This window comes from Acomys russatus, chromosome 2, assembly GCF_903995435.1.
Source record: "Acomys russatus chromosome 2, mAcoRus1.1, whole genome shotgun sequence".
Lineage (NCBI taxonomy): Eukaryota > Metazoa > Chordata > Mammalia > Rodentia > Muridae > Acomys > Acomys russatus.
In genome coordinates, this window is record NC_067138.1 from 32,693,663 (window position 1) to 32,708,237 (window position 14,575).

General features: G+C 39.9%; 1 protein-coding gene across 1 annotated transcript; it reads right to left on the bottom strand.

Annotated features, from left to right (window-relative positions):
- Nucleotides 1-2,003: 2,003 nt before the first annotated feature.
- Nucleotides 2,004-2,840, bottom strand: LOC127201409 (isopentenyl-diphosphate Delta-isomerase 1). The gene has a single exon (XM_051159981.1). The coding sequence runs from the start codon at nt 2,791-2,793 to the stop codon at nt 2,110-2,112; it is 684 nt and encodes a 227-aa protein (XP_051015938.1). The 5' UTR covers nt 2,794-2,840; the 3' UTR covers nt 2,004-2,109.
- Between the last annotated feature and the right edge of the window lie 11,735 nt (nt 2,841-14,575).

Sequence of the window (14,575 nt, forward strand, 5' to 3'; positions counted from 1 at the left end):
ATATTTTTTAAAAATTTAAAGCAACAGAAAAAAATTATCAAAGAGCATAAGCCCACCTTCAATTATCATGATATTTGGCTACAAATTTTTTTTTAATGTGCTTATTTGAATGAAAAATTCAAAGGGGAATTGCGTACCTAATAGTTAAAGAAATGTTCTCTGTTAAGTGACAGAAAACTATATCCACAATGGCAATGTGAGACTTGCAAACCAAAAACAAGGCAAAACAAAAAACAAATACCAGAAACTGGTAGAAAACGCAAATATAGGGTTTTGTATCAGTGAGTCAACATATGTACATTCTTGTGATACTTGAAAACTGTCCTAGGAGCACTCATAAAATGTAGAAATATTTATCCCAGAATTTTTTTTTTATTAACAAACCAGACAATATTAAAATAATTTATTTTTACTTTTCAATAAATACTTGCTACACAGCCATATCTCCAATGATAAATCAACTGTTTTGAGTGAGTTAGAAATTAAATTTGTAAAATTTTTATAAGAAAATTATTCATTATGCAGCATTTAATAAAGCTGAAGAGCTCAAATTTGACACACTTGTGGCAAGTTTTACAAAGTACTTCAGTCAAGACACAATGTCAATATATACCTATTCCATAGCCTTAAAATTGTAGTATAATATATGCTTATTCTGTAACATAATTTATTCACCATAAACCTCCTCATTGCTACTCCCTCCCACTTCCACATCTAAGCTAAGTCCTGACTATAGAGCAGTGAGTGGTTTGTTACTAGAAGTGTTTCTGTTATGGAACACTTACTATCATCCATTAAAATTTTGGTGGTTGCTGGGCATGGTGGTGCACGCCTTTAATCCGAGTACTTGGAAGACCCAGGGAGGTAGCTTTCTGAGTTCCAAGGCTGGCCTGGTCTGCAGGCCGTGTTCTAGAACAGCCAGGGCTACATAGAGAAACCCTATCTCAAGCTCCCGCCCCCATCACCAGAGTTTTGGTTGTCTTAGTAAAAGGGTGCTAAATGATATTAAATATACAGGGTTCAGAGATGCTACTAAACATCCAACACAGATCAGACTCCCACAACAAGATGATCCAGGCCCAGTGATGATAGTGCCTTGTAAAATAGAACTCACTCCCACCTTATGACTGATATATTTTCCACTATAATTGTCAAGAGATTTTTGCTAAATAGAAAATAACTATTTGAAAGAGTCAATCAGATACCATTACCACTGAAAGTAATAATTAACATTTAAGTAGTATATTATTAAATTTGAGGATGGTTATAGAATGCAGTCAACTGAGAATGACAAAAATCAATATACAGAACTGGCCTTTCAAATCTGTGGCTCAAACATCTAAGGGCTCACAGCAATTGTATATTAATATTTGATATGTATTGGACACGTGGCTTTTCCTTAACATAAAGCATAGTATAACAATCATTTATGTTAGCATTTACACTGTGTTGTTCAGAGACGAGGTGAGTTGTGAGTTTTGTGCAACTACAACGCCACGTTACAAGATGAACCCTTTTAAGACTGAGCATCCAAGCTTTGGTTATGAAGAGGGTCCTGTGTGAAGACTCAGGGACACTACTTACTCTCCCTTACACCTGCTCTGTCTGTTGTTATTATTGTTGTAATTATTTTTAGGCTTAGGGACACGACAATGCATGACCTCATGCCTGCATGGCAATCATGGTACCACTGGACTGTATCCCCAGCCCTCCCCACTGATCTATTAGTGCTGGTTTTGAAGCAGCTAAGCAGTTTCTTTTGCTCATCTTTTGGACCTATGATAAAACACTTGGCAAAACAAAGTGTTCTGAAAATGCTTGTCAAAAATGTAAAGAGTGAGGAGTTCTACTTATTTCTTCTATCTTGTCATAGTCATATATTTGGACATAATAAATTAAGTTTTATCTATGGAATAATTTCACAATAAATGTCTTTTACAAATATTAGCGCATATATATGGCCCATGTAAATACAAAACTGTATGTCAATTGGTTTTTCTCAGATTGTGGTTGTAAAATTCCTATGTATCATACAAGGGAGGCTAATTAAATTCAAACCAAAACAAAACCAATCTTAGTAGGTAGAAAAATTTTCAGTTCATTACACATTCACATTCTATGTATTTTCTCATGGTCAACAAATTGACTCAAATGGTTTAAGTTATCCCACCATTTAAAGAGAAAAGTGTCTGCAATAATTTTAAACCATGGAGTTAACTTAATTTCACCACTGGCTGCTTTCTTCAAAATTTCTTTGAGCTCTTCCTTTGAGACATAACAATAGCTTTTAATCTCATTGGGATCTGGATTCAAGGTTACATCCTTCCTCAGAAACAAAATATAATCAATTTCATGTTCACCCCAGACACCATCAGATTGGGCCTTGTAGTAAATTCGTGTTAGATAATTCATTTCATTAGGGTCAACCTCTTCTAAGGGTATTCCCAACTCAGCCTTTAAGCGCCTCTGTGCTGCTCGTTTAACCCCGATGGCATCGTTTTCTTCAAGCTCCCCTGGATTACTTAATGGGTGACTACAGCAACTATTGGTGAAACAATCTGGAAAGGTAATTTTAGCATCTGATCTCTGCTGTAACAGGAGCTTATTCTCAGTATTAAATAAGAAGACACTAAAAGCTCGATGTAATAATCCTTTGTCAATGTTTTCATTCAGGTGACAATTTTTCTTGGTGTCAGCCCCAATTTTATTGTCATTCTCATCGATAAGAATACACATCTCTGCTAGAAGTTGAACCTGTTGTTCATCAAGATGGTTGGTATTTATTTCAGGCATCGTGACGGAATGTCTGATCTGACCTAGAACACCGAGATTCCCGACAGAGAAGCCGAATTTTTATAACTTAATAAAAACACTAAGAACATTTAATTTGAAATATGAGCTCCAAACCTTTTTCTTCTCTTATGCAAGCTTATAAGGATTAATCTTTCAGTCTGGGGCCAGGACTATGAGAAGGAGGGGACAGATTCCTTTTCTTGTATTTTACATTGAAATGCTGCTTTAAAAAAAAGTTAGTTGTGCTAAACCTGTGAGGAAAAAAAAAAACCCTTGATGTTTAACAACAGCAAAAACGCCCATTATTCTACATATTCAAGACAGCAAAAAAAGTCCAAGCGGCATAAACACAGATTTATACCCAAAACATCTCAGGAAGAATATTGTAAAGGGAGAGGAAATTCAGAAAGCTGGAAGAGAAAAGTGACTTCTCACTCAGAAGGGAATAGAATTGATAACACTGCACCAGAAACTGTGGATTCTAGAAGACAGTGGGCCATCCCTTGTTTAATAAAGATGTTAATGAAGAATCTTACATCCAGCAAAACAACGGTTTACCAATGCAGGTGAAAGGAAGACTTTACGTTTAAATAAGAACCATGAGGACTTCTTGTGGTTTTGTCCCAAAGCAAAAGGGACAACCCTCAGCCTGCAGCCTAGACATACCAGAGACTAATCAGAACCTATACCAAAACATCAACAAGACACCAGAGAATTTAATTAGGTCACTGTAAAACAGCATTAAGTGGACATTTCTTACACTATCACTTAAGAGACAACTATATAAAATAATACTACATTATTGTACTGTTTGACCTACAGCATACACAAACACAGCATTCTTGGCAATAACAGCAGGAAGGCAGGTGGGATCAAGTCAGAACTAGAGTGAGAAACCGACACCAGTCAGTAATTTGAATCCCTAGAACCAAATGAATGTAAGGAGAGTGACAAATACGACTAAATAAGAAACTCTGTGACTATGTATTTACTCTCCTTCCTTGGGCACTTTAGCATGTACATAATTATACAGATTAACAGTTCTAAAATATATTGTTGATTCATCTATAAATGATCTAAGATAATAACTTTTGGTAATATGACAGAAAAATATACATAATGAAAATAGCACAAAAAGGGAAGTCAGGGGGCTATTTTGGAATAACTAAGTAGACGATAATAATAAAGTTTTTTTTTTTTTTTTTTTTTTTTTTTTTTTTTTTTTTTTTTTTTTTTTTTTGGAAAGAAAAGGATTTGTTTGGCTTATACATCCTGAATTTCAGTACATTGAAAGAAGTCAAAGTAGGAACTGAAATTGAGTGAAAACCTGGGGACAAGAGCTGATGCAGAGGCTGTGGAGGAGGGCCAACTCCTGGCTTGCTCAGCCTCTTTCTTAAAGAACCCAAGTCCTCCAGCCCAGGGATGGCACCACCCACAGTGGACTGGGCCCTATCATATCAATCACAAATTAAGAAAATGCCCTGAAGGCTTGCTTATGGTCTGATCTTATAGGGATAAGTTTTTCAATTGAAGTTTCCTTCTGTCAGAAGGCTGGCTCTATCTTGGGCCAAGTTGACATAAAAACTAGCCAGCACAACGTCTTTTCTTAGATATTATTTAACTGTCAATTATCAATTATCCTGCTGATTGCTTCTTTGGCTTTGTAGAAGGGTTTAGAATAATGATATAGCCCCCCCTTTTTTTTATATTCTTGCTTCTATTGCCTATAATGTTAGATTTGTATCTAAAAGAAAAAAATCACTGCCCGTACCAATAGCTTGAAACTTTTCCTCTGTGTTTGTTCCTGGTAGTTTTACAGTTCCAGGCTTTCTGTTTGAATTATTAGTACATTTAGAGTTGATTTCTGAGTGTGATGTTTCATCATATTTTAATCCTGAACACCTGCAGGATGCCATCTTCTCCTCACCATCACCACGTCTTCCTCAGCCATGTGCGAAGCTCGTGAACACATTATTCCTCATGTCTCATTGTCTTTGTTCCTTTCTTTTGATGGTGGTGGGTGGGACAGTGAATGAGAAGATTTACAATTAATTTTATTAATTCTTTGATAACTCCCTGCAGTGTATTTTGATCCTATTCACCTACTTCATACATTTTAAAGAGACAATACAGAGATAATTAGTGACACATTGCTATAAATTAAATTCCTTGAAATTTTCTGCATGGAAATGAGACCGAGTAGTATTTGTCTTTCTCTACTTGGCTTATTTTACTTAGCACAATGCCTTACAAATATGTGTGTATTGTCACAAGTGGTAAGATTGCCTTACTTTTAAAATACATTTTTAAATTTAATTTTATTTTAGCTTTTGAAGCTCAAGGATGATTTTTTTTTTTTTTTTGAGATCCATTTTTTTTTTTATTAATTTATTCTTGTTACATCTCAATGTTTATCCCATCCCTTGTATCCTCCCATTCCTCCCCCCCCCCATTTTCCCATTATTCCCCTCCCCTATGACTGTTCCTGAGGGGGATTACGTCCCCCTATATATTCTCATAGGGTATCAAGTCTCTTCTTGGCTACTTGCTGTCCTTCCTCTGAGTGCCACCAGGTCTCCCCCTCCAGGGGACATGGTCAAATGTGGGGCACCAGAGTATGTGAGAAAGTCGTATCACACTCTCCACTCAACTGTGGAGAATATTCTGACCATTGGTTAGATCTGGGAAGGGGTTTAAAGTTTACCTCCTGTATTGTCCTTGGCTGGTGCCTTAGTTTGAGCGGGACCCCTAGGCCCAAATCTGCCTATCATATTGTTCTACTTGTAGATTTCTAGGACCCTCTGGATCCTTTTATTTTGCTGTTCTCCCATGCGTCTCTCATTTAGAGTCCCAATAGGATGCCTTCCCCTCTGTCCCAGTTTCCTGGTAAGTGAAGGCTTTCGTGGGACATGCCCCTTGGGCTAGTATGCAGATATAAGTGAGTATATACCATTTGATTCTTTCTGCTTCTGGGTTAACTCACTCATTATGATCATTTCTAGCTCAATCCATTTATCCACAAATTTCGGGAATTCCTTGTTTTTAATAGCTGAGTAGTATTCCATAGTGTATATGTACCACAGTTTCTTTATCCACTCTTCTACTGAGGGACACTTAGGCTGTTTCCATGTTCTGGCTATTATGAATAAGGCTGCTATGAACATGGTTGAGCAAATTTTCTTGTTGTGTGCTGGAGCATCTTCTGAGTATATTCCAAGGAGTGGAATAGCTGGGTCTTGAGGAAGCCCTATTCCCATTTTTCTGAGATAGCACCAGATAGATTTCCAAAGTGGCTGTACTAGTTTGCATTCCCACCAGCAATGAAGGAGTGTTCCTCTCTCCCCACATCCTCGCCAGCATGTGGTGTCACTTGAATTTTTGATCTTAGCCATTCTGATGGGTGTAAGATGGAATCTCAGAGTTGTTTTGATTTGCATTTCCCTGATGACTAAGGAGGTTGAGCATTTCTTTAAGTGTTTCTCAGACATTTGATACTCCTCTGTTGAGAATTCTCTGTTTAGTTCCAAGCCCCATTTCTCAATTGGGTTATTCGGTTTGGTGGTGTTTAATTTCTTGAGTTCTTTATATATTTTGGATATTAGACCTTTGTCAGATGTAGGGTTGGTGAAGATTTTTTCCCAGTCTGTAGGCTGTCGCTTTGTTCTCTTGACAGTGTCTCCTGCCTTACAGAAGCTTCTCAGCCTCATGAGGTCCCATTTATTAATGGTTGACATTAAGGCCTGGGCCGTTGGTGTTCTGTTCAGGAAGTTGTCTCCTGTGCCAATATGTTCCAGGCTCTTTCCCACTTTTTCTTCTAAGTGGCTTAGTGTCTCTGGTTTTATGTTGAGGTCTTTAATCCACTTGGATTTGAGTTTTGTGCAAGGTGACAAATATGGGTCCAGTTGCATTTTTTTACACATAGACCTCCAGTTAGACCAGCACCATTTGTTGAAGATGCTATCCTTTTTCCATTGAATGGATTTGGCTTCTTTGTCAAAAATCAAGTGACCATATGTGTGTGGATTCATATCTGGGTCTTCGATTCGATTCCACTGATCAACCAGCCTGTTGCTGTGCCAGTACCATGCTGTTTTAAGTACTATTGCTTTATAGTACAGTTTGAGATCAGGTATGGAGATTCCTCCGGAGCATCTTTTATTGTACAAGATTGTTTTAGCTATTCTGGGTTTTTTGTTTTTCCATATGAAGTTCAGAATTGAACTTTCAATGTCTTTAAAAAATTGTGTAGTTATTTTGATAGGGATTGCATTGAATCTGTAGATTGCTTTTGGTAGGATGGCCATTTTTACTATGTTAATTCTCCCGATCCATGAGCAAGGAAGATCACGCCATCTTCTCAGGTCATCTTCAATCTCTTTCTTCAGAGTTTTGAAATTTTTTTCATACAAGTCCTTCACTTGCTTAGTTAGGGTAACTCCTAGATATTTTATATTGCTTGTGGCTAATGTGAAGGGTGTGGTTTCCTAATTTCTTCCTCTGTAAGCTTGTCATTTGTGTATAGGAAGGCTACAGACTTTTTTGAGTTAATTTTGTATCCAGCCAATTTGCTGAAGGTGTTTATCAGCTTTAGGAGTTCTCTGGTGGAGTTTTGAGGGTCACTTATGTACACTATCATATCATCTGCAAAGAGGGATAATTTGACTTCCTCCTTTCCCATTTGGATACCCTTGATCTCCTTTTGTTGTCTTATTGCTCTGGCTAGAACTTCGAGTACTATATTGAAGAGATATGGAGAGAGTGGGCAGCCTTGCCTTGTTCCCGATTTGAGAGGAATTTCCTTGAGTATCTCACCATTTACTTTGATTTTGGCTATTGGCTTGCTGTATATAGCCTTTATTATGTTGAGGAAAGTGCCTTGTATCCCCGATCTCTCTAAAACTTTAAACATGAATGGGTGTTGAATTTTATCAAATGCTTTCTCTGCATCCAAGGAGATAATCATGTGGTTTTTTATTTTCAGTTTGTTTATATGATGGATTACATTGATGGATTTCCGTATATTAAACCATCCCTGCATGCCTGGAATGAAGCCTACTTGGTCATGATGAATGATATCTTTGATGTGCTCCTGTATTCGTTTTGCAAGTATTTTATTTAGTATTTTTGCATCTATGTTCATAAGAGAAATTGGTCTGAAATTCTCTTTCTTTGTTGAGTCTTTGTGAGGTTTAGGTATCAATGAGACTATGGCCTCATAGAATGAATTTGGTAATTTTCCATCCATTTCTATCTTTTGGAGTAGCTTGAAGAGTATCGGTATTAGCTCGCCCTTAAAGGTCTGGTAGAATTCTGCACTGAAACCATCTGGCCCTGGGCTTTTTTTGGTTGGGAGACCATCGATGATTGCTTCTATTTCTGTAGGGGAAATGGGACTATTTAACTTGTTTATCTGTTCTTCACTCAACTTTGGCAAGTGAACTTGATCAAGAAAATCGTCCATTTCCCTTAGATTTTCAAATTTTGTGGCGTATATGCCTTCAAAGTAGGATCTTATGATTCTTTGAATTTCTTCAGTGTCTGTTGTTATGTCTCCCTTTTCATTTCTGATTTTGTTCATTTCAATACTGTCTCTCTGCCTTTTAGTTAGTTTGGCTAATGGTCTGTCTATCTTGTTGATTTTCTCAAAGAACCAACTTTTGGTTTTGTTGATTCTTTGGACTGTTTTCTTAGTTTCTAATTTGTTAATTTCAGCCCTGAGTTTGATAATTTCCAGGCGTCTACTCCTCTTGGGTGTTTCTGCTTCTTTTTTTTCTAGGGCTTCCAGTTGTGTTGTTAAGATGCTTATGTGCGATGTTTCCAATTTCTTTTTAAAGGCACTTAGTGCTATGAATTTTCCTCTTAGCACTGCTTTCAATGTATCCCACAAATTTGGGTATGTTGTTTCTTCATTTTCATTGAATTTCAGAAACTCCTTGATTTCTTTCTTTATTTCTTCCCTGACCCAGGTGTCATTTAGCAGAGAGTTGTTTAGTTTCCACAAACGTGTAGGCTTTTTGTTATTTCTGTTGTTGTTGAATTGCAGCCTAAGAGCATGGTGATCTGATAGGATACAAGGTATTATTTCAATCCTCTTGTATCTGTTGAGGCTTGCTTTGTGACCTACGATGTGATCAATTTTGGAGAAGGTTCCATGGGGTGCAGAGAAGAATGTGTATTCTTTCTTGTTTGGGTGAAAGGTTCTATAGATATCTGTTAGATCCATTTGACCCATGGCCTTGGTTAATGATGTTATTTCTCGGCTTAGTTTCTGTTTCAATGACTTATCCTTCAGTGAGAGTGGGGTGTTGAAGTCTCCCACTATTATTGTGTGGGGATCGATGTGTGGTTTAAGCTTTTTTAGGAGATCTTTTACATATGTGGGTGCCCTTGTATTGGGAGCATAGATGTTCAGAATTGTGATGTCATCTTGGTTGACTTTACCTTTGATGAGTATGAAGTGTCCTTCCTCATCCCTTTTGATTAATTTTGGTTGAAAGTCTATTTTGTTCGATACTAAAATGGCTACACCTGCTTGCTTCTTGTGACCATTTGCTTGGAATATTTTTTTCCAACCTTTTACCCTGAGGTAATGCCTTTCATTATGGGTGAGATGTGTTTCTTGGATGCAGAAGAATGTTGGGTCTTGTTTATGTACCCATTCGGTTAGTCTGTGTCTTTTTATTGGAGAATTGAGGCCATTGATGTTGAGAGATATTAATGACCAGTGACTGTTAAGAGTCTTAATTTTGATGTTGTTTCCAGTCGAGCGTTTGTGTAGTTGTGTTTTTGCCATGGGATAGTTATCTATTTCCTGGGTAGTTTTGGTTGTAGCTTGACCCTTTGGGATGGAGTTTTCCTTCTAGTACCTTCTGTAAAGCTGGGTTTGTGGATAGGTACTGTTTGAATTTGTTTTTGTCATGGAATATTTTGTTTCTCCATCAATGGTTATTGATAATTTTGCTGGGTAAAGTAGTCTGGCCTGGCATCTGTGTTCTCTTAGGGTTTGCAGGATCTCTGTCCAGGCCCTTCTGGCTTTTATGGTCTCTGCTGAGAAGTCAGGTGTAATTCTGATAGGTTTACCATTAAATGTTATTTGGCCCTTTTCCCTTGCAGCTTTTAATATTTTTTCTTTGTTCTGCATGTTTTGTGTTTTGATTATTATGTGGCGGGCAGTTTTTCTTTCTGGTCAATTCTATTCGGTGTTCTGTAGGCCTCTTGTATGTTTATAGGCATCTCTTTCTTTAGATTGGGGAAATTTTCTTCTATGATTTTGTTGAGAATAGTTTCTGGGCCCTGGAGTCTGATGTCTTCTCTTTCTTCAATGCCTATTATCCGCAAATTTCTTCTTTTCATGGTGTCCTTAATTTCTTGGATGTTTTGTGTCAGGAGTTTTCCAGATTTGGCATTTTCTTTAATGGTTGATTCAATATCTGTGATTGTATCTTCTAGCCCTGAGATTCGTTCTTCCATCTCTTGGATTCTGTTAGAAAAGCTCACCTCTGTGTTGCTCGCCTTCTTCTCTGAGGTCTCACGTTCTCGTTTTCTTCTGTCTGTGTGTTTATCATTGAATCCATTTTCATTTTCAGATCTTGAACTGATTTTTTGATTTCTTTCATCTGATTTTTTGTATATTCCTGAGTTTCTTCCATTGCCTCTTTATAGGTCTTCAGAGCTTGAACCGTTTTAGTTATTTCTTTCATCTGGTTGTTTGCATTTTCCTGCAATTTTTCCAGTTCCACTCTATGTGCTTCTTTTATGTCTCTCACCTGTTTGTCTGCGTCTTCCTGCATTTGATTACGAATTTTATTTGTTTCCTCCATTATCATCCTCATTACTAAGGATTTGAGGTCATTTTCTTGTATTTCCATTGTATTTGAGTTCTCTGGGTGGTTTTCTTTGGGATAGCTGGAAACTGGAGACGCCATGTTGTTTTGGGGTTTTTGCGTATGCTTTTTCGTTGTCCTTTAGACATCTTGCCGTCTTTGTTTTTGTTGGGTAGCTTCCAGAGTTGAATGGAGGGTGTCTGATGATAGATTCACTTGTTTTCTTACGATTTCCCTAGGCTGCGAGCTCAAAGCTTCACTGGTGTGGATGTTAGGAGGTTAGCCCTGTTGTTCTGGTCTCTCACAGCCAGTGATCCTCAGTCCCTCTCTGCTGTGGATCCTGCAATTGTTCTGGGTCTCTGAATGAGCGTTGGGTCAGGCCAAGGTATCCACAGCCTTCTGTGTTCCCTGCCAAGTCCAGCCAGGAGCACTGGGACCGAACCACGGGCAGAACTCAGCTAGATTCTCAGGGCCAGAACCGTCTGCCAAGCTCAGCTAGGGATTTTGGGCCCAAAATGCACACAGGGCCCAGCCAGAATTTTTGGGCTGGGACTACGCACCAAGCTCCACTAGGGCCTTTTGGCCCAAAGTGCGTGCTGTGGTCAGTTATTGACTCGGGGCCCGAACTGACCACCAATCTCAGCCAGGAATTCTGGATTCAAACTGTACACTGTGTCCAACCAGAGTCTTAGAGCTGGTGGAACCGAGAGCTCTGTCCAGCCTGTGCCACAGCAGGAGAACTGCGGCTGCTCTGAGTTAGCGCCAGTGGTGGAACAAGTGCTCCGCCCGCACTGTGTCCCCGCAGGGGAGCTGCCGCTGAGCTGAGGTGGTGCCTAGGATGGAACCGAGCACGTCACCAAGCCTGCGCCACAGCAGGAGAACTGCGGCTGCTCTGAGTTAGCGCCAGTGGTGGGACAAGTGCTCCGCCCGCACTGTGTCCCCGCAGGGGAGCTGCCGCTGAGCTGAGGTGGTGCCTAGGATGGAACCGAGCACGTCACCAAGCCTGCGCCACAGCAGGAGAACTGCGGCTGCTCTGAGTTAGCGCCAGTGGTGGGACAAGTGCTCCGCCCGCACTGTGTCCCCGCAGGGGAGCTGCCGCTGAGCTGAGGTGGTGCCTAGGATGGAACCGAGCACGTCACCAAGCCTGCGCCACAGCAGGAGAACTGCGGCTGCTCTGGGTCAGCGCCTGTGGTGAAACCAAGTGCTCCGCCCAGACTGTGTCACCGCAGGGGAGCTGCCGCTGAGCTGAGGTAGTGCCTAGTGTGGAGCAGCGTGCTCAACTAAGCCTGCGCCACAGCAGGGGAGCTATGGCCACGCTGAGTTAGTGCCTCAGGCAGAATTGTTTGCTGGGCCGCTGGTGCCGCTGGTGCTGCCGCCTCTACCGCTGCCGCTCCGATCAGAGAAAAACCACGCTCCTCCCGTGTGCAGGGGCACGCAGGTCCTCCGCACCCTGGTCCCTCCGAACCGTGGAGCACTCCCGCTGCCGTGATGTTCGGACCTCGGTGTTCCTGGCTCAGAAATCTGTGCAATTCCCTGAATTGTTCACTGGAGCCTCCAAACGCGGTCCACACTGCTCGCCGCCATCTTGGATCCCTCTAATAAAGTTGATATAAATCTAAAATCAATTCTCAAAAAGTAAAAACACACACACACATATATATGTATATAATATAAATTCTAGAACAAGCCACTAAGAATGTAAATTCAAAAGGCCAAAAATTTAACAGTAATTAAACAGTTATAAATAGTATATCCTTAGCAACAGAGTACCAAAATGCCCAAAGAAATATTAAAAGAATTTAAGAGAGAAATAGACAATATAACATAGCAGTGGAGACTTCAATATTTACTTTCAATAATAAGCAGAAATAGGCAGAAGATTGACACAGAAATAGAAGACTTAACCGAAGCTATACGTCAACTAGAATGAACAAGCATCTACAAGACACACCACACAAAAGGAAAGCAAGCATCCATGTGCATCACATCCACAACATTCTGCACGAGACACAAGAAAGACTACATAACTTGTAAAGGGTCCAGATCATACGGCATATATTGCCTAACCACAAAAAGGGAAATCGTAAATGAATATGAAAACGTAGGAGCTCACAAATATGTACAAACCAAACAATATACATCTAAGTGACAAATGAGCTCAACACACAAGTACAAATTTGGGAGCATATGTTGAAGTGAATGAAAATCTGAAAGTATCCTTTCAACATCTATAGGCTGCTGCCAAAGGTGCTTAAGTAATACTTCCAGCTGCAAACACCCTGATTTAAAAGTGAAAACTCTCAATGAAATAACCTAATCTCATAGCTTAAATGCACAGTAAGCAACAAGTAATGAGAGAAAATACAGACGACATCAGAAACACAAAAGGGAAACACAATAAAATCAAACTTCAATTCTTTTGGAAAGATTAACAGTATTGGTAAGTCTGTGGATACATCCAACAACAACAAAAGGAAAAGACTCCTAGCCAAATAGTTCAGTGGGTCCTGGTACTTATTGCTAACCTGATGATCTAAGTTCGGTCCCAACCCCAGGACTCACATGGTAGAGAGAGCCAACTCCTGAAAGTCATTCTCCAACCTTCACATGCACATTGTGGCACACACACACACACACACACACACACACACACACACACACACACACACACATTTTCTTCATGGAGAACACTGAAATTATCTTGGCTGACAAAACGTCTGAGAACAATATCCTCTCGCACACCATTAGGCTCATTAGTGGCAGCAACTCAGATGCGCTTATCTATGTGAGAGCTATATAAAAAGGCATGTCAGTTTGTTGCCTTTCTCTAAGTCTCAAGATTTGTGAAATTCACCATATTGCCCTCCTCCCTTATGTTTCTGAAGGATCGGGTCCCATTGCATACCGTTTGATTTTCTTTCCCACTCACCATCAAAGTAATATAAATTTGAGAATAATTATAGTTTTATTGATGGACAAATTAGACTTTCAAATCCATTCATACAAACACACAGCCATGTTTCTATTCTGAATCAGTTGGAATTCACACTGGAGAAGATTTTCATCCATTAGAATATTGGCTGAGTTTACTGGCACACACCTTTAATCTGTGAGATTCAGGCCAGTCTGATCTACACAGGAGATATCTAGGATGATCAGAACTACACAGTGAAATCTTCTCTCAGAAAAAAGAGAGAGAGAGAGAAAAAAAGACAGTTAAGAATATAAAAACTATTAAGCCTTAATTTTAAATGGTCATTTAAGAAAAGACTCAGAAAATGAGTTTGGTTGCTTTATGAGATTCTTCGACTAGAGGATGAACAGGGAACAGCTGGATGACACTCTGGAAGTCAAGTGCGTTAGTTTCTGTTGTTACATTTTCCCCTTTATATGTTGTGGGCTTTTTTTTTTTTTTTTTTTTTTTGGTTTTTCGAGACAGGGTTTCTCTGTGTAGCCTTGGCTGTCCTGGACTCACTTTGTAGACCAGGCTGGCCTCGAACTCACAGCGATCCGCCTGCCTCTGCCTCCCGAGTCCTGGGATTAAGGGCGTGTGCCACCATGCCCGGCTCGGTGTTTTGGTTTCTATGTAAACATGTTTTGGTTTTAATCCCAGGTGTGGGATATGGGGGGCCGCTCCAGTTTGTCCACAGCTGATAACTGCCTCCTGAGAGGGCACATTATCTTTGTCAGCTGTTAACTACCTTTGTGCAGGGCCGTGGTCTTTGCCAGTGGGGGTAAAATCCAGACCCAGTGAGAGACTGGGCGTCTCTGAGAAAGAAGGCTGCTGGTGCTTCCCCTGCTGCTCCTGGTTGCTGTTGATGCAGTTATCTGAGAAGAAGTAGGAAATATCCTGAAAGGAGCATTGGACTTGCCCCAAGGACCCTGATGACCCTGAACAACAGGAAGTAGCTAAGAAAAACTAAGCCCCTCTCCTCACTAACCTTCCTTCTCTCCTACCT

Excerpts from the sequence above, each read along its gene's own strand:
- LOC127201409 (XM_051159981.1), bottom strand. The coding sequence starts at position 2,793 with ATGCCTGAAATAAATACCAACCATCTTGATGAACAACAGGTTCAACTT.